Source organism: Geotrypetes seraphini, chromosome 6 (assembly GCF_902459505.1).
Source record: "Geotrypetes seraphini chromosome 6, aGeoSer1.1, whole genome shotgun sequence".
In the NCBI taxonomy this organism is placed as follows: domain Eukaryota; kingdom Metazoa; phylum Chordata; class Amphibia; order Gymnophiona; family Dermophiidae; genus Geotrypetes; species Geotrypetes seraphini.
The window spans coordinates 178,773,774-178,793,288 of record NC_047089.1 but is presented as its reverse complement, the minus strand read 5'-3'; the positions used below and the strand labels follow the sequence as shown (position 1 = coordinate 178,793,288).

Sequence of the window (19,515 nt, the reverse complement as noted above, 5' to 3'; positions counted from 1 at the left end):
TGGGAGGATCATTCTGGGATAACTTATGATTGTTAAGTTTATTAACATCTTGTAGGGGGCAGGGCCTAGGAGCCTAAAAGATAATTGGGGGAGGACGCAAGAATAACGGTTCACCTAGGGCAGTGGTCTTCATTAATTTTTAAGTTGGGGGCCACTTGGATTCTAATGAACTGAAGGAGAGTCACTAAATATTTTCCCATGGGGGCTGGGGAGGGAGGGCATGATCCTTCTGACATCTATCCCTACAGCCCACCTTCACACTTTTGGAAGCATTCTCAAGGCTGTGTCCAATTCCAAATGCATTATCATGTATATTGAGAAATGCCTTGTCCTTCAAGTATGTGCTCTTGTCCCCATCTACTTTCTCTTTTCTGTCTTGAGCCTTGGTAGAGAGGCAGAGTAGCAGAAAAAAAAAACCAACCAGAAAGTCAATGAGGGCTGCCAAAGAGGTCTCCGAGGGCTGCCATTGGACCCCAGGCCTTACATTGAAAAACATTGCCCTTGTGCTGGCCCTGAATCAAAATTCACAATTATAAAAACTGGGGGAAAACAGAGAGAAAAACCTCCTGAGGTGGCAAGGAAAAGGAACACATTTGTAGATAAGGTTTTAGGAGCAATAGAATGGGAGAGGAGAAAACACTGTTAAAGTTTTAAATTTTTATCTTTACTAGGCCCATGTTAGATATTATGTGGAGAATTGCATTGCCTCATTTCCACATGATGATGGTCTCTCATTTTACATGTGGATTAAAACTTACATATGAATATATTGGGAGGACCATTTAATGTGTTTTGTTTTTTCCTTTGAAACATTGTAATCAAGTTTTTCCCCCATTATTTTCTGGGTGGAAGGGGTTGTTTGGGGTCCCTCTATTTTGTTCTGTACATAGAATGTGGCATTAAGCATTACAGGAGTAATTTTATAAGCACTTTTGCATCATTTAACAAGTTTTACATGCAGAAACAGGCTCTTTAAAATTCCCCAGGAGTAAACAAGGGAATAAAAGAGGAGTTATCTGAGGTAGAGTTTGGATAAAGCTGGGGTGGATATGTGAGATACATAGGTAGTGTCACGTATGTTATGAAATGTAAACATAGGCAGATAGATTATACCTGTCTTAGAGGAGGTGTAGCTTTGTGCAGGAGGTTTTGAGGAGACAATTTTCAAAGACACGGGTGCATAGTACCTTTATACTTCTCCCTCCATATCCACGGTGGATAGGGGCAGAGCCAGCCCGCGAATATAAAAAACCGTGAATAATATTCGGGCCTGTTCTGCCCCTAACCCCTGCTTCCCCCCGGCTATTTTAAGCCCTGTGAGCCCCCCCTTAAGCCTTACCTGGTGGTCTAGCGGGTTTTCGGGCAGGAGCAATCTTCCCATACTCCTGCCCTGTGCAGATCGCTCACAGGAAATGGCTTCCTTGAGCTCCCGTTGTCTCTCGAGACTACGATGAGAGCTCAAGGCAGTCATTTCCTGTGAGCGATCTGCATGGGGCAAGAGCGTGGCAAGATCGCTCCTGCCCGAAAACCCACTAGATCACTAGATAAGGCTTAAGGGTGTGGGGGGGGGGGAGCTCACAGGGTTTAAAATAGCCTGAAAAATGAGTGATTTTTTTGACAGAAAATCGCAAATAATCGAAACCGTAGATACGGAAACCGCGAATACGGAGGGGAAAGTGTAGGTGCAACTTGAGCACTTCTGTACCCTTGCTATGAAATTATCCAGCTTGCTGGATCCTAGAATTCTCTAATATTTCACCAGTTCTGCATGATGGATATGACTGCTGCAACAAGGCCAAACACAGATACATACCGTCACCTTCACCCAATTCAGGTACTGTGAGAAATATCCCATTTCTTTGTTCAAAAAACAGCTGCTTTCCTACAGAAAAAAGCAGAGATATTTTCAGTGGATGTGATAATTTGGGGAAAATGGTGTGCCATGATTTGTGCTAGGCCTCTACAGAGCTTGGAAAAGAGGTGGGGGTGGGGATCCTTTATGTGGAGTGGTTAAGACAAGTCTATACTGTTTTCACTGGGTTACAATCAAAGCAATTCAGTGAGAAAAAAATATAGAATTGTTGATTTTTGCATTATTAATCATAGCCTCCTTGTCAGCCAATCAGAATGCTCCATTTCTTAATAAGCCGAAGAGCTTAAGAAGTGCCATGCTGTGTCAGACCAATGGTTCACTGAACCCAGCATGCTGTATTCAATAGTGGCCAGTCCAGGTCATTTAAAAGTACCCAGCAGATCCCAGTGTGAAAGCTTGCTTCATATTGCTGCTTCCCAGAAGTGACAGCCTCTGCTTTATATTTCACAGGGAGACCCTTGATAAAACACTGTTGTGTGAAACATGTCGGGTCAGACTCCCCTGGTGTTGGCTGAGATAAGTACAATTTACTTTTAAATCGTACACTATGACACTGAGAAGGCTGAGTGTTAAGGGAATATTTATTTCTTAAATTATTGAGATAAAAACTAAAAAGAAAACTTATATATATAAAAAATAAGGAAACTAGTAGTAAATAACCAAAAAGTGACAGCCAATGATGAAGCACCACAACATGCTTCCCGCTATATAGAAAACATTACATGCGGTGGAGTGGTGGGGCTGAGGTGTCCTTTTGGAATGCAACATAAATCACTTTAACTTATAGTAATCCAGACAACTTTTGAATACTTATTCCCAGAAGTAAGAGGCAGGTCTATCTCACAAATAATTATTTACTGACTTATACTCCAGAAACAAGCTCAAATCTGTTGGGTTTTTAAAAAAAAAAATATGTTTATTAAGATTTTGCAGAGAAAAAATAATCAAAACAAAAAACACACTCCAATCTAATAAAACCAGACTCCAAAATCAGAAAACAGAGCAGTAAACAGAAATCCCTATAACAAACCCACAAAAAGATAATCCCCCCCAGTCCCAAAACTCCAAAGGAACCCCCTAACCCCAGACACCCCCCTACCCCATGCTCAAAGTAGAGTGCTGTCTCCAGCGTACATATGACTCCCAGATCTTAGTATAGCTAACAAGGGTGTTATGTCTCAATGCAGTCTGCTTAGACATCAATTGTAAATAGTCCAAACGAGAGTAGACTGTAAGAAGAGGGGGCAACTTAGGAGTGCGCCAGCACTGTGCCAAAGCAAGGCACTGCTGCTTATTTTTGACTTTAGCAGGCAAATAAGGCCACAAAAAAATAGGCCTGTCTTTGCATTCTAAGCCATGGCCAGTTAAACCTGAATATTGCCTTAACCAGACATACACTAGCTGGCATTAAAAAAATCTGGATATTCAATGCCAGTCACCAGAAACAGCTGGGTTCATTACCAGTGGTAGGCAGTTAAAGTGCTGCCAGCTGAATGTTGGGTAGTATGTATACAAGGGAGCAGCTATAAATCCTCTTTGTAAATATTAAGTCATTCTCACACATTTACTCAAATTTGACCATCCTAGGCCATGACCAAACCACAATCCCAACTCCTTGCAATTTCTACATTATATGAACTTCTATGTGTAAACTGAGATCTTGCTGAAATCATCTTTTATTCATGGATGACATTCCAACATGTAAATGCCAGAACTTCCATGTGGAAATTGTGACTAAGGGGCTCATAATCGAAAGAGAAAAACATCCAAAAACCGGCCTAAGTCGGCACTTGGACGAACATTTCTCACAAATGTCCAAGTGCCGATAATAAAACTGGGACATATTTCTAAACGACCTAGGCCTTCATAGTGCCGCTCAACGTCCAAAGCTAAATGTGGCATTTCGGGAGGTGTGTCAAGGGCAGGAGTTGGGCGGGACGTGGGCCGGCTTAGACTTAGTCGTACAACATGTATAACTGAAAGTTTAACAACAAAGCCTAGACGGAACTTGGATGTTGTGACTTAGACCATGTAAAACATGGTCTAAGCCACAAACATCCACCTAAACTCACCAGATAAGCACTTCAAACACATAACACAGACCCCCACACACTACCCCAGTGATCACCAACCACCCCCACCCCCATAAAAATTATATTCACAACCTTAAATTTCAACCTTCAGACCATCATCACCTGGCCGCCTGGCATAGGAAAGCCTAGTCGTCCAGGCCAGAGGCAGCTTAAGTCATCTTGGGAGTGGGTTAGGGACCCATAGAAAAGAGGACCCATGCCCATAAGCCCCTGTAATCACTGCATTGATACTTAAACATGTGCACTGCCCTATACACCCCCAAAACCCTTTTTGACTGGCATATAAGTGGCTTCTGCAGCTATAAGGGCTATTGGGGTGGTAGATAAGTGGGTCTAGGGGATTCTGGAGGTGGTTTGGGGGGCTCACCGTCACCTATAAGGGAGCTGTAGTGAGGAGAAGCCATGGCATCCTTTTTGTGAAGTTCACAGCAGTGCCCTGTAAGGTACCCCACTATTTAGGAGGCATGTCTGGGTGTTCAGTCCATCACTTTGCAGACCCCTCCCACGTCCAACAGGATTTGTTCTAGGCGTTTTGGACTTGGACGGAAAGTTGGATGGAAATGTGGTATAAAGATGGACGCTTTAGCGGCTTGGACTATCAGATTAGCAGGACGTATAATTAGATGATTTTCGAAAGTACAAAAAAGTTGGATGACTTGCGAGTTGGAAGTAAACAGACTTAGTTGTCCCTTTCGATTATGCCCCTCCACGGCTTCTAAATTAACCCCCAGAATCTATTAATTTTTCTACTAAGAAGATGGTGAACCTTGAAAATGAAGTCTGGGGCAACACTTGGCATCAGAGTACCTAAAAGGTGGCACCCACTGATAAAATTGCTCCCAAAATGTCAAGCCAAGATGATCAATTTCCAAATTAGGCAAAACTGGTAGAAGAAATCTGTACAATAGGGTGGTCCTAGCCACCTGAGGAATATGGGAAAAGGTGGTCCATTCATACATGGGCAGAATATTAAAAGGACCTTCCATGTCAGGGCACAACAGAAAAATGGAAAGCCAAAGCAACATAAAAGGCTCACAGGAGGAGCATTAACGAGTATATGTTCCTTCTATGTGCTTCGTTGGCACTCACCACTGGAATTAAATACAGAAGCTATGTTTCACCTTAATGGGGTAAAGCACAGTAAAACATTAGCACAGGCACAAGGTACTGAAATATAGAGGGTGATGGGAATAATCATTCTGTGTTTTTAAGTGGGTAAAGATGAATTTACAGGTATAAAATATTCTGACCATTGCTCCTTTCAGTAGCAGCAAAAAGACGTTGAATTAGGCAGCTAGCTGCTTTGATTGGAAAAGCATCCTATTCTGGAAAGCAGCGGGCTGAGAACTGGGAAAGGTTCAAATCCTGTTGGTGGTCTTTATGTTCTTGGTCAAAACACTTAGGCTCAGATTCTCAGGCGTCCTATACAGAATGGAATAAAACCCGCCCAAAGTAAACTCGATTCTATAACCGACGTCCATGTTGCAGATGCCGGTTACAGAATTGGGTTTTTGTTTAGAGTTTAGACGCGGCCGCTATACTTTATTGCGGCAAGGGATTTCCCTGCTGCGATTAGTATAGCGGCCACAACTACGGCTGCCAGTCTCCCCAACCCCCCGACGTTTGTGGCAGGAGGGTGCCCAACCCATCCTGCCGGACCCATCAACGCCCCCCGAAGATCGCTGGCAGGAGGGTGCACAACCCCTCCTGCCGGACACCCCCCCAACAAACCCCCCAACCCGGAACCCCCCTCAAGCTTACCGCCAAGTTGGCTGGACGGGTCTTCGCATCGTCCGGCCAGCAGGCTCGCCTCTGTCAAATAGCGGGAGGGGCCTTAGGCGCTTGGGCCAATCAGGCTCTAGGATCCTGTGGGTTGGGCAGGGGAGGAGCGGGCCTGCCTCATTTGGACAGAGGTGGGCCTGCTGGCTGGACGGTGCGAAGACCCGTCCGGCCAACTTGGCGGTAAGCTTGAGGGGGGTTCTGGGTTGGGGGGTTCGTTGGGGGGGGTTTGGCAGGAGGTGTTGGGCACCCTCCTGCTGGCGATCTTCGAGGGGGGGGGCATTGAAGGGTCCGGCAGGAGGGGTTGGGCACCCTCCTGCCGGCGATTTTCGGGGAAGCCATTGGGGGGGGTCCGTGGAGGGTGGTTAGGGCAATTTGTTTGGGGGGGTCATTGGGGGGTCCAGCAGGAGGGGTTAGGTACCCTCCTGCTGGCGATCTTTGGGGAGGAGGGTTCTTTTGGCTGGAGGGGTTGGGCACCCTTCTGCCGCAAACATCTGGGGGGGGGAGGTTGGGGAGACTGGCGGCTGTAGCTGCAGCCGCTATACTAATCATGGCAGGGAGATCTCTTGACGCGATAAAGTATTGCGGCCGCGTCTACTTACCATGTAGACCAGCATTTTGCTAGCCTATATTGTAAGCGTCTCCCGCTCTGCTAGGGAGACGCGCAGGGCCGCCTAGGTTTGCCTAAGGCTACCGCCTAGCTTTAGGCGAGCTTAGACGGGCTTGGGGCCTCCCTAGGCTCCCGGAGGCGCCTTCAATATAGGCGGCCTGCTTGGGGAGCATTTTTTTTAGAAAACGTTCCTCCCGATTGGCTGATTAGACAGCTGTAGGACACCTACAGCTGCCTACAATTGGGACACACTTTGCAGAATGAGGGCCTTAACCTCTATTGTCTCTGGTTCAGAATTAAATTGTGAGTTGCCTGGGGACAGGGAAAGATCTAGTGTATCTCAATGTAACTTGCCCTGAGATACTAATAAAAAAGGTGTGAGCTAAATCTAAATGGATAAATAAATATTCCTTTGTAACTATAGAAACCTTGCTAAACATGAATATAATTTGAAATTGAACTTATCAATGTAACATAGTAACATAGTAAATGACGGCAAAGACTAAGGGCTCCTTTTACTAAAGGTGCGCTAGCGGTTTTTGCGTGTGCTGAAGATTAGAGCGCGCTAACCCCACGCTACATGAAAAATACTAACGCAAGCTCTATGGAGGTGTTAGCGTGTAGCGTGCGCTAAAACCGCTAGCGCATCTTCGTAAAAGGAGCCCTAAGACCTGCATGATCCAGTTTGCCCTACAGTCACATTCATTATCAAGGCAATGTTGAACCAAAAATCCAGTATATTATTACATTTTACTTTCTAAGTTTCATTCTCCCTGAGATATGCAAAACCTTTACTCACATGTGGTATAAAGTGCGCATATTTGCTCCTGATCCATCCTTGCCATTTTCAGGGCTCAGACCATAAAAAAGTCTGCCCTGCACTGGCCCTGCTTCTCAGCTACCAAGGTGCTGTCAAAATCTACTCCAGTCCATCCTGATCTGTCTCGCTATATATGGGACACAGATTGTAGAAGTCCATCCGGCATTCACTTCACTTCCCCACTGCTGGAATTGCCATCAAAGCTAACTTCAACCCATCCTGGTCTGTCCTGCCATATACAGGACACAGACCATAGAATTCCATCCAGCATCGGCATCACTTTCCCATGCATTATTAATTCATGATTAAATTGTTTGCCTTTGACATTTCTGGGACCATGGAAGACCACCTAGCACTGTCCTTAGGCTTCATCCCCGTACCCTCAATAAGAGCTGGGAAGCTCTTAACACTGACATTTGGCTGTCACTTACGTTCTTCACTATTCTCAGAGCCTCTGTGGAGAGCGCCTCCTCTACATGTTTGGTGTCCAGGATTGTCTGGTTAACACGAAGCTGTAAGAAATAACACAGATGTCATTCACATCACTCACAGCCCTGGGAACCCATGTCATGCAGCCCACAGGGAAGATTGATGGTTCGATAGTGGGCTGAGAACCACAGAATCTGGTTCAGATTCTACTATGGCTCACTTAACCTTGCACTGCCTCTTGTACAAACTTAGGAGTTCTTTTACTAAACGGCATTAGGTGCTAACGTGTGCTTAACGCAGCACAAAATGGAGTCCCTTGGGATACGCTCAGGCATCTTACAGTAACTTAGAAATCTGTGTATGCTAACTACATGCTAAAAAAATTTCTAATTTTTTTTGAGGGGTGTGTCAGGGCAGAGAGTGGGTATAGTTGTGCTAACTGGGTAGCAGATCTATGTTGCCACACAATAACTGGTCAGAGCACAGAAACTTCATGTTCCTTACTGCTTACAACACAGGTGGTGGTACGTGATCATGTGGCAATTTTTAAAAATGGCCGCTAGCTAATGACCATCAACGTAAACATGAGAAAAAAAAGCCATTTTTAGGGTTATGCAAAAAAAAAGGTCTTAGCCTACATGAAAGACTTATGGAAGGGCATGCTAAGACTTATTCTTACCAGAACTTAGGATAAGACCCCCTAAGTTATAAGACACAAGGGCAGGAAAATATCTACTATATTTGAATGTAATGCACCATAAGCTACAACTGAATCCAAAATCTCTCCCCTTTCCTTGTGTCTAGGGAGGGGCACTTTCCATTAGGTTTAGTTAACTCTCATGCATGTCACAACCAGAAAGGAAATGTGGAACCATTTCCAATTCTATTTTACAGAATCTACATTTTTCGTAAAAAAGAATTGGAAATGATTCCACGTTCCCTTTCTGGTTGTGACATGCATGAGAGTTAACTAAACCTAATGGAAAGTGCCCCTCCCTAGACACAATCAAGCAGTTTGCTCAGTATTAGAGTGCTCAAGCACCCACTGCACCCACAGACGGGCTCCTATGGTGACATGCGCTGAAGTCAGAAGACAACACAACACAAATAAGGTAGCTCAGCTCATCCACTGAAAACTGTATAAACACTATGGGCTCCTTTTACGAAGGTGCGTTAGGGCCTTAACGCGCGGAATAGTGCGCGCTATAATGCCGCACGCGCTAGCTGCTACCGCCTCCTCTTGAGGAGGCGGTAGTTTTTTGGCTAGCGCACGCTAATCCGGTACGTGCGCTAAAAACGCTAGCGCACCTTCGTAAAAGGAGCCCTATAACCTCACTGTACCAGAGAAATGTTAGGACCACAGCCCTGACAGAGTTACGAAGAACGAAGAAGCTGTGATCAACTGAACATTCTCATTTCCTGCAAAAAAAACAAAACAGAAAACCCTGGACATAACGGTAAACAAGAAAAACGCCAAGAATATCATTGCTAATAGAAGTGTTAGTAGTGAGCAATTATTCTGTACAACTGTATGAAGAGAGAGTACTTAAGGATGCAATCAGCAACCAAGAAAATGTGGCAGAAAGATATGAAACAGTCCCAGTTGATTTTGGTGGTACTTGCCTGATTGAAAAGAATTTCCAAGTACAACTTGATATTCTGCCTGTACATATTATAATCTATACGTTTCAGAGAAAGCTCTTTTCGAACAATGCAAGCATTAAAAAGAGCACTAGCAGTAAATTAGAGAGAATATCAAATCAGATGGATTCTGGGTTATGGATGAGGTTTATTCCTGTTATAGTATCTACAAAGTAAATACGAGAAACAAGAGTTCAATGCTGAGTTTCCTAAAAGCAAAAATTCACATACTTTAGCACTTTCATAAATGTGCAAATATGAACAGAAGTATGAAACCCAAGAAAGAAATGCTCTTCAAATATGCAAACCAAAACAGAATACACTCCACAAAAAACTGCCACAACCTAAACAAGATACTACAAAAAGGCAGAATAGTCAAAGGTTCAAGAGAGGGGTCGCTCAGAGGGATTGTAATACCCTACCACTCTAAACAACAAAATATTTGATAAATGTAAGGAGCCCACAATTACCACAATTGTGTGGTAAGCCGGACGTGAGACACTGCTTGCATACAAGCAGGATGTGGCATCATCGCATGAAATGAACTGAACCGAACTGAACTGAATGTGATAAACATCTGAAGCACAAAAATCAAACGCAACAGAACACCAGGGGTGCTCAAGCCTGAACAGAACCTGGTGTTCTGTTGCGTTTGATTTTTGTGCTTCAGATTTTTATCACATTCAGTTAAGTTCGGTTTTCATTATTGGTTCTAAGTTTTGCTGGGGAGCTGGCTGGATTGGTTCTGTTAGGGGCCGCTGAGAGGTTTTCATTTGGTTTTCACCCTAATTTATGTGTGGTCTTAGTTTGATTTGAGTGGTGAGTGTCTTCACTTTATTTAATTATTGCACACATCGGGGGCCCAGTGATGGTGTGCGGGTGGGGGTTTATGACCTCTGCCTGTTTTGTGAAGCGTTGGAGCTTGTCTCCCATGGCTGCTCGTTCACACTGAGGGCTCCTTACATTTATCAAATATTTTGTTGTTTAGAGTGGTAGGGTATTACAATCCCTCTGAGCGACCCCTCTCTTGAACCTTTGACTATTCTGCCTTTTTGTAGTATCTTCAAATATGCAAGACACCTCATTGCAGCAAATGCATGCACCATTTGTGAGTAGCTGTGACCAGCTGTACATTGTTGCATATCATTTCATGCGATGATGCCACATCCTGCTTGTATGCAAGCAGTGTCTCACGTCCGGCTCACCACACAATTGTTTCCCACGTACTCACCTTTATAGGACCCCCAGGGACCCCTGAAGAAGACTTTTTGTCGAAACGTGGACCATGTTGGGTCCTGTATCCCTAGCGGACTAGGTCCTTTAAGGCTTTTATGTGGATGATTTATTTTTATGTGGATGGAATTATTTTATGTGGATGATTTCACTGTACCTTTGGAACTTTGACACTTTCAAATAAAGTCCATTTAGGAACATCGTCACTCCACAGAGTTTTTTTGTATGCTAATGAAATCATCTTCTAAAGTGACATGCTCAACTTTGAAAAAACAAAAAGATATATCACCATAAAAAGATGTTGGACAATGTCTTAATAAGGCTGTGAGATAGGCAGTGCTTATTTTGGTTGTTGCTACCTGCATCAAGTAAGAAGCCAAAGAATTCTTTCCTGCAACCTTATTAAGATATTTTCCAGCTTTTTTTTTTTAATTGACAAGTCCTACTTTTGTTTATTTTTTAAATGTTTAACTTTAGAGGATGTATTTGACAGGGCGTGCTATGATTATATGAACTGATAAATTGTTGGTGGCGGCCACTCACACGTGACACATACACATGTAGGGTAATCTTTAATAGGCTGCTTATTCCCTATGCACATACAGCAGATGCACATACTGTAACTTACACCAGTTCCTAATATAAATATGCATATACTTTTCCTTTGAAAATTACCCCATAGAAACGACATGGATGCGTTTGCACCTGTCCTTTGCCTTTTATTTTCCATGTCTGTGCACATATACACCCCAACCCTACCTCTGGAAATACCTCTGTCTAGATAAGATAAACATGTCTCTCTCTCTCCAGACGGGGCCCTGAGCCGCCAGTGGGGGGTGCTGTAAGAGGAGAGGCACCGGTGAGGAGGAGAGGTGCCGACGCCGGCTGACTGCCTACAGAACGTGCCTCTCGCCATGAGAGGCATGTCCTGTAGGCAGTCAGTTAGCGCTGGTGCCTCTCTTCCTCTCTGGCATCTCGCGGCACACCCGGAATCTCGCCGCAGTACACAGTTTGTGACACACTGCTCTTTAGGATAGCACCTCCCTGGCTGATGGCTCCAGTACAAGGAATTGTTGCTTGGGCAATGGAATGAACTTGGGAACAGATGCCAGCCCCCCACCCCCATCCCCAGCTGTGACAGAATGTATGTATGGTTTATATGCATATGTTTTAAGTGCATATTCACCGGGTACTTTTAGAAAATGCTCTTTTAACCACAGAAATACCTTTTGATATAACTTCCATATTATGTTAGTGTATTGATATGCCCTTCAAATATTTAACAGCGTTTCTATGTTGGATTTAGTGCTTCTCTATAACCACTCTACTATAAGGTTCTGCACATTTAAAACTTGTTATATGCATCTGAATTTGTTGCTTTTATGTGGCTCAGCACTGGGCTCTTGGTTTTACATTTAAATTACAGAATACAGAATGCTTTTGAATTCATCGCAGACGACCGGCAGCTCTGCTCCCCGACGGCCGAAGCAGAGGAAAAACCCCTTAAATTTTTTTTTTTTTGAGTCGAGGGTGAGCGGGAGGGAAGCCGCATCCGCCTCGTGTGATGCTGGATCGAAAGGGGCGACCTCCCCTCCGTTCACCCCTAATCTATCCTGCCCTCCTCCCCCTCTCCCCCTACCCCCCCTACCCCTAGCCCAGGGGTGTCCAATGTCGGTCCTCGAGGGCCGCAATCCAGTTGGGTTTTCAGGATTTCCCCAATGAATATGCATTGAAAGCAGTGCATGCAAATAGATCTCATGCATATTCATTGGGGAAATCCTGAAAACCCGACTGGATTGCGGCCCTCGAGGACCTACATTGGACACCCCTGCCCTAGCCGATTCGCCCCAAGGCTTCGGCCGATTTGTCTTCGCTCCTTCCTATGTGGCTCGGAGCTTGTTTTATCCTTTTGGAGATGTTATCCCCATTAACCCAGAATCTCGGCGAGAGGGAGAATTAGAAGGGCTTGAGCATGCGCAGATGCATGCTCAAAGCCGGCAGAGACTGGGAAGAAGATCTTCAAGCAGCACCGGCACCGGCACTTGTGGGCTGCGTGCCGGTGCCAAAGGGGGGGTGAGTTAAAGTTGGTCGGGCGGGGGATTCCTGTTCTCGCGAGGGGGTGCCGATTCGAGCGGGGTGGGGCCTTTGCGAGTGGGGGGGAGCGGTTCTCGTGCCGGTGCCAGACGGGGGGGGGTGTGGCGAGTTAAAGTTGGTCGGACGGGGGTGCCGGATCACGCGGGGGGGGGGGGGGAAGGGGGGAGCAGCGCCCTGGCCTCGGGGGTGGGGGTGGGTGGGAATGTATCAAAGCGAGTTTCCATTATTTCCTATGGGGAAACTCGCTTTGATAAACGAGCATTTTGGATTACGAGCTTGCTCCTGGAATGGATTATGCTCGTAATCCAAGGTACCACTGTATATCCTTAAAAATTAGGTACCAATGCCACAGAATCTAAAGCAGGGGTAGGGAACTCCGGTCTTCGAGAACCGTATTCCAGTTGGGTTTTCAGGATTTCCCCAATGAATATGCATGAGATCTATTTGCATGCACTGCTTTCAATGCATATTCATTGGGGAAATCCTGAAAAGGAGCTGAAAGGAGCATATCTGGAGGAGTGGTTAGAGCAACATGTGGGCGGGATGGGGGCTGACCTAGACTTAGTCGTCCTGCAGGATTAATTGAATATTTTACTAGACATTCTGGATGAAACTTAAAAGTTGTGTTAGACGATGTAAGAACAGGTATAAGTGCCAAAAAGGTATCCAAAGTGACCAGATCCACTGCTTTAAAAGCACAGCAAAAATGATGCATAATAGTAGGTTACACAATAACATAAGAATTGTCATACTGGGACAGTCTGAAGGTCCATCAAACCCAGTATTCTGTTTCCAACAGTGGCCAGCCCAGGTCCAAGTTCCTAGCTAGATCCCAAGTAGTAAAACTGATTTTATGCTGCTTATGCTAAGAATAAGCAGTGGATTTCCCTCAAGCCTTTTTTAAACCCTGCTAAGCCGATTTCACCACATTCTCTGGCAACGAATTCCAGAGTTTAATTACACATTGTGTGAAGAAATATTTTCTCTTGTTTGTTTTAAATTTACTACATAGTAGCTTCATCGCATGTCCCCTAGCCCTAGTATTATTGGAAAGAGTGAACAAATGATTCACATCTACCCTTTCTAATCCACTCAGGGCTAGATTCACTAAGGATACCGATTGCGACCCGATTTTCCTCTGACCCGATTCACTAACCTTGTGGCCGATCATCCTCTGATCTGATCCGTATATGCAAATGAGGGGAAACAGCATGTAAAGTAGGCAGGCAGTGATTCACTAACAAAAAAACTGGAACACTGATTGGGCTGGCCGATCAAGAAACAAGTGACTGCTGGGGATCAGTCGCTCACATCCTTTCCGACTGCATCTCTTGCTCTCTGCCATGACTCTCCTGCTCTCTGCTCCAATCGCCGCCCTGCTTCTGCCTCGACTTGCCACCCTGCTTCTGCCCCAACTCTCCTTGCCTTCCCCGCAGTGTGAGCCCATGGTTTTAACCCGCGGGTTAAAACCAAAGGTTCGCGAAGTATAAATAAAAAAAAGTTGAAAAAAGTTTGCTGCTCTGTAAGCATGCATAGACCATCTACAGATAGTCTGCGCATGCACCGGTAGAGGAATTTAGTGAATCTGGCCCTCAGTATTTTATAGACCTCTATCATATCACCCCTGAGCTGTCTCTTCTCCAAGTTGAAGAGCCCGAGCCGCTTTAGCCTCTCCTCATAGGGAAGTCGTCCCAAACCTTTTATCATTTTTGTTGCCCTTCTCTGTACCTTTTCTAATTCTGCTATATCTTTTTAGATGATCTTTTCTTGGATGTGAGGACTTATATACAGTTTTCAATGTGCTGTATTTTGTTTAGAGCCTTTTTAGGATTGCTGACTTAGAAATAAGAATAATTAAAAACATAAATAAAATGAAAGAAAAAGACAAGGATAGTTGTGAAAAAGCTCATAGCACAGTAGCCTGCTAGAGGCTAGCTCCAATTCAGATGAAACCCAGAGGAGCAGGAGGGAATGGCTGAGTCACAAAAAGGAAAGTGTTCTCTCTTATTACTTCTCCCCCATTCAATTTTAGGAGGCAGCTTGCCAACAGTGTGTCTTTATGTAAAGTCCACGGGTATGCTTTTTTTCTATCAGTAGAAGCTAGGTCAATTTTCAAAGGGAGATTTGTTCCTTTGAAAATGTGTCTGAACAAAAACACAGCAGATCACAGTGATCAAAATGTAAAACAATAGGAGTGTTTTAATAAATATTCTTTTATATTTTCATCACTGTGTTTTTGCTCAGACTGGATTGTACAGATTTTGCAGATTGATTGCCTGTTTGATTTTTTAGGATGTTGGAAAATGAGGTCAGAAAAATGACATGCCCAAATTTGTATTTACAGTACCATCTGTGAAATGGGCATACTTTTGAAATTCAAAAAACATGTGCGTGAGTGCACTTTCTGCCCCCATGAATGTTCCCCCTACAATTTATACATGTATTGGCTATATTCTGCTTCAGTTACCAAGGCCGACTAGTTTCCACTTCCCTAGAAGAGTTCTTTGGTTTCGCTCTGTTTTAAGAACTATTTTCCTAAGAAGTCTAAAAGAAATTTCATTTGAAGGAAGTTGCGACTGCTATTTTTCTTCTAACAGCCATCACCCTTCCAAATTTTATTCTGACCCTGTAGAAGCTGTTAGAGACCAAATTGAGCAACTCTACTTGTTGGTGAGCCCTGAAGCAGCCATTAAACTATCGTGAAACGATGGCCACCGTCGGCCACAGTAACAACGAAGCCCATATGAATGGAAAGCACTGAATCTCCAATGATGAAAAAGTTCATATGGATTGAGAACATCATCTCTTCTGGTGTTTTGAAGGAACAGGACAGCAGGACACTATCCAGATAAGCATTTATTTCTATTTAATCTGTTTGATAGCATTTTTGACGTTAAGAAAAAGGAGGGTTTTTTAAAATGGTCAATGATAGAAGTTTGCAGGGGAACTAGTAACATAGTAACATAGTAGATGACGGCAGATAAAGACCCGAATGGTCCATCCAGTCTGCCCAACTTGATTCAATTTAAATTTTTTTTTTTTTTCTTCTTAGCTATTTCTGGGTGAGAATCCAAAGCTTTACCCGGTACTGTGCTTGGGTTCCAACTGCCGAAATCTCTGTTAAGACTTACTCCAGCCCATCTACACCCTCCCAGCCATTGAAGCCCTCCCCTGCCCATCCTCCTCCAAACGGCCATGCACAGACACAGACCGTACAAGTCTGCCCAGTAACTGGCCTAGTTCAATCTTTAATATTATTTTCTGATTCTAAATCTTCTGTGTTCATCCCACGCTTCTTCGAACTCAGTCACAGTTTTACTCTCCACCACCTCTCTCGGGAGCGCATTCCAGGCATCCACCACCCTCTCCGTAAAGTAGAATTTCCTAACATTGCCCCTGAATCTACCACCCCTCAACCTCAAATTATGTCCTCTGGTTTTACCATTTTCCTTTCTCTGGAAAAGATTTTGTTCTACGTTAATACCCTTTAAGTATTTGAACGTCTGAATCATATCTCCCCTGTCTCTCCTTTCCTCTAGGGTATACATATTCAGGGCTTCCAGTCTCTCCTCATACGTCTTCTGGCGCAAGCCTCCTATCATTTTCGTCGCCCTCCTCTGGACCGCCTCAAGTCTTCTTACATCTTTCGCCAGATACGGTCTCCAAAACTGAACACAATACTCCAAGTGGGGCCTCACCAATGACCTGTACAGGGGCATCAACACCTTCTTCCTTCTACTGACTACGCCTCTCTTTATACAGCCCAGAATCCTTCTGGCAGCAGCCACTGCCTTGTCACACTGTTTTTTCGCCTTTAGATCTTCGGACACTATCACCCCAAGGTCCCTCTCCCCGTCCGTGCATATCAGCTTCTCTCCTCCCAGCATATACGGTTCCTTCCTATTATTAATCCCCAAATGCATTACTCTGCATTTCTTTGCATTGAATTTTAGTTGCCAGGCATTAGACCATTCCTCTAACTTTTGCAGATCCTTTTTCATATTTTCCACTCCCTCTTCGGTGTCTACTCTGTTACAAATCTTGGTATCATCTGCAAAAAGGCACACTTTTCCTTCTAACCCTTCAGCAATGTCACTTACATACATATTGAACAGGATTGGCCCCAGGACCGAACCCTGAGGGACTCCACTAGTCACCTTTCCTTCCTTCGAGCGACTTCCATTAACCACCACCCTCTGGCGTCTGTCCGACAGCCAGTTTCTGACCCAGTTCACCACTTTGGGTCCTAACTTCAGCCCTTCAAGTTTGTTCAACAGCCTCCTATGAGGAACTGTATCAAAGGCTTTGCTGAAATCCAAGTAAATTACATCTAGCATATGTCCTCGATCCAGCTCTCTGGTCACCCAATCAAAAAATTCAATCAGGTTCGTTTGGCACGATTTACCTTTTGTAAAGCCATGTTGCCTCGGATCCTGTAACCCATTAGATTCAAGGAAATACACTATCCTTTCTTTCAGCAACACTTCCATTATTTTTCCAACAACTGAAGTGAGGCTCACCGGCCTGTAGTTTTCTGCTTCATCCCTGTGACCACTTTTATGAATAGGGACCACATCCGCTCTCCTCCAATCCCCAGGAATCACTCCCGTCTCCAGAGATTTGTTGAACAAGTCTTTAATAGGACTCGCCAGAACCTCTCTGAGCTCCCTTAGTATCCTGGAATGGATCCCGTCTGGTCCCATTGCTTTGTCCACCTTCAGTTTTTCAAGTTGCTCATAAACACCCTCCTCCGTGAACGGCGCAGAATCTACTCCATTTTCTCGTGTAACTTTGCCAGACAATCTCGGTCCTTCTCCAGGATTTTCTTCTGTGAACACAGAACAGAAGTATTTGTTTAGCACATTTGCTTTCTCCTCATCACTCTCCACATATTTGTTCCCAGCATCTTTTAGCCTAGCAATTCCATTTTTTATCTTCCTCCTTTCACTAATATATCTGAAAAAATGTTTATCTCCCTTTTTTACATTTTTAGTCATTTGTTCTTCCGCCTGTGCCTTCGCCAAACGTATCTCTCTCTTGGCTTCTTTCAGTTTCACCCTGTAGTCCTTTCTGCTCTCCTCTTCTTGGGTTTTTTTATATTTCATGAACGCCAACTCTTTCGCCTTTATTTTCTCAGCCACTAGGTTGGAGAACCATATCGGCTTCCTTTTTCTCTTGTTTTTATTGATTTTCTTCACATAAAGGTCCGTAGCCATTTTTATCGCTCCTTTCAGCTTAGACCACTGTCTTTCCACTTCTCTTATGTCCTCCCATCCTAACAGCTCTTTCTTCAGGTACTTTCCCATTGCATTAAAGTCCGTACGTTTGAAATCTAGGACTTTAAGTATCGTGCGGCCGCTCTCCACTTTAGCCGTTATATCAAACCAAACCGTTTGATGATCGCTACTACCCAGGTGAGCACCCACTCGAACATTAGAGATACTCTCTCCATTTGTGAGGACCAGATCCAATATCGCTTTTTCCCTTGTGGGTTCCGTCACCATTTGTCTGAGCAGAGCCTCTTGAAAGGCATCCACAATCTCCCTACTTCTTTCCGATTCCGCAGACGGAACATTCCAGTCCGCATCCAGCAGGTTGAAATCTCCCAACAGCAGAACCTCCTCTTTCCTTCCAAACTTTTGGATATCCACAATCAGATCCTTATCAATTTGCTGCGATTGAGTCGGAGGTCTGTAGACTACACCCACGTAGATAGAAGTTCCATCTTCTCTTTTCAGAGCAATCCATATCGCTTCTTCCTCTCCCCAGGTCCCTTGCATTTCGGTCGCTTGGATATTGATCTTTACATAGAGAGCTACACCTCCACCTTTATGACCATCTCTGTCCTTCCTAAAAAGATTATATCCCGGTATGTTTGCATCCCATCCATGTGATTCACTGAACCATGTCTCTGTGATAGCAACAATATCTAGATCTGCCTTTAATATCAGGGCTTGCAGATCATGAACTTTGTTGCTTAGACTGCGAGCATTTGTGTATACAGCTCTTGCTCTCCATAGCTCCTGAGGCCTTTTTTCCTCCTTTAGGAAAACTCCAAATCAGGCAGTGGGCAATAAGGCAAATATACTCAGTGTAAATAACTGGAGGTTTCTTTATATTTGTAATTTGATTGAATACTCCAGTTCCTCCATTGATTTTGAGAGTAGTGTATTGGCTATATGCACATAATCGTATCCATGTATTGTGGTGGACAGTTTTCAAAAAATCCCATTATGGTGCATATAACCCTCTTTTATGCATGAAAATACCTTTAAAAATTGCCCTTCATTTGCATTCTCCTCTTTTCACTTCTCAACTATCTCCCCTCAAAAACACATCACATGCATCCCTTTTTTAAAGACACCTCAAATGGCTCTTCTCATGGAGTTATCATGTTAAACTTTATACCTTATGCCTCATGCAGGTCTTTATCAGGGAGGAAAGGCCTGGCTGGACTTATCAGGGAAGCATTATGTATGACCCTTCTTTCCCTATATGACCTATATCAGTGAGAGGCCAGAGTGGCGTTGCAGTTACCGGTAATAGTCAAAAACTGGAAACTGAACTTTCATTTTTGATGGGAAACAGTATGCCTTTATTATCGATATGAAGCTTATTTAGCTGAAAGATTTGGGAATATGGCTCCCTTTGTAGAAGTATGGGGCCCTTTAGAGGATTTTGTGAAGCAATGTGTGTGATTGCATGAATGACCTGCTAGACAAATAGGAGGGAGGTAGGGTGAGGGGTTTAGGTACGGGAGGGATAGGTGGATAAGATGTTGATGAGTTTATGCTAAGATTTTCTTAATGTATGTATACATATGTTATGATCAATTTGTGAATTGCATTATTCTGTAAAGATGTTAAACTTTAATAAAGATTGAACAAAAAAAAAAAAAAAAAAAGGGAGAGGCCGGATCCTTCTCAAGAAGTTGCACTTGCTG

General features: G+C 44.1%; 1 protein-coding gene across 1 annotated transcript in view; it reads right to left on the bottom strand.

Moving 5' to 3' along the window:
* PROM2 (prominin 2) overlaps window positions 1-19,515 on the bottom strand; it is a 159,283-nt gene that overhangs the window by 12,267 nt on the left and 127,501 nt on the right. Inside the window, exons 18-19 of the mRNA XM_033950017.1 lie at window positions 7,607-7,687; window positions 1,814-1,882 (exon numbers count right to left, since the gene is read on the bottom strand). Coding sequence (XP_033805908.1) covers window positions 1,814-1,882; window positions 7,607-7,687 — 150 coding nt within the window. The remainder of the gene's footprint in view (window positions 1-1,813; window positions 1,883-7,606; window positions 7,688-19,515) is intronic.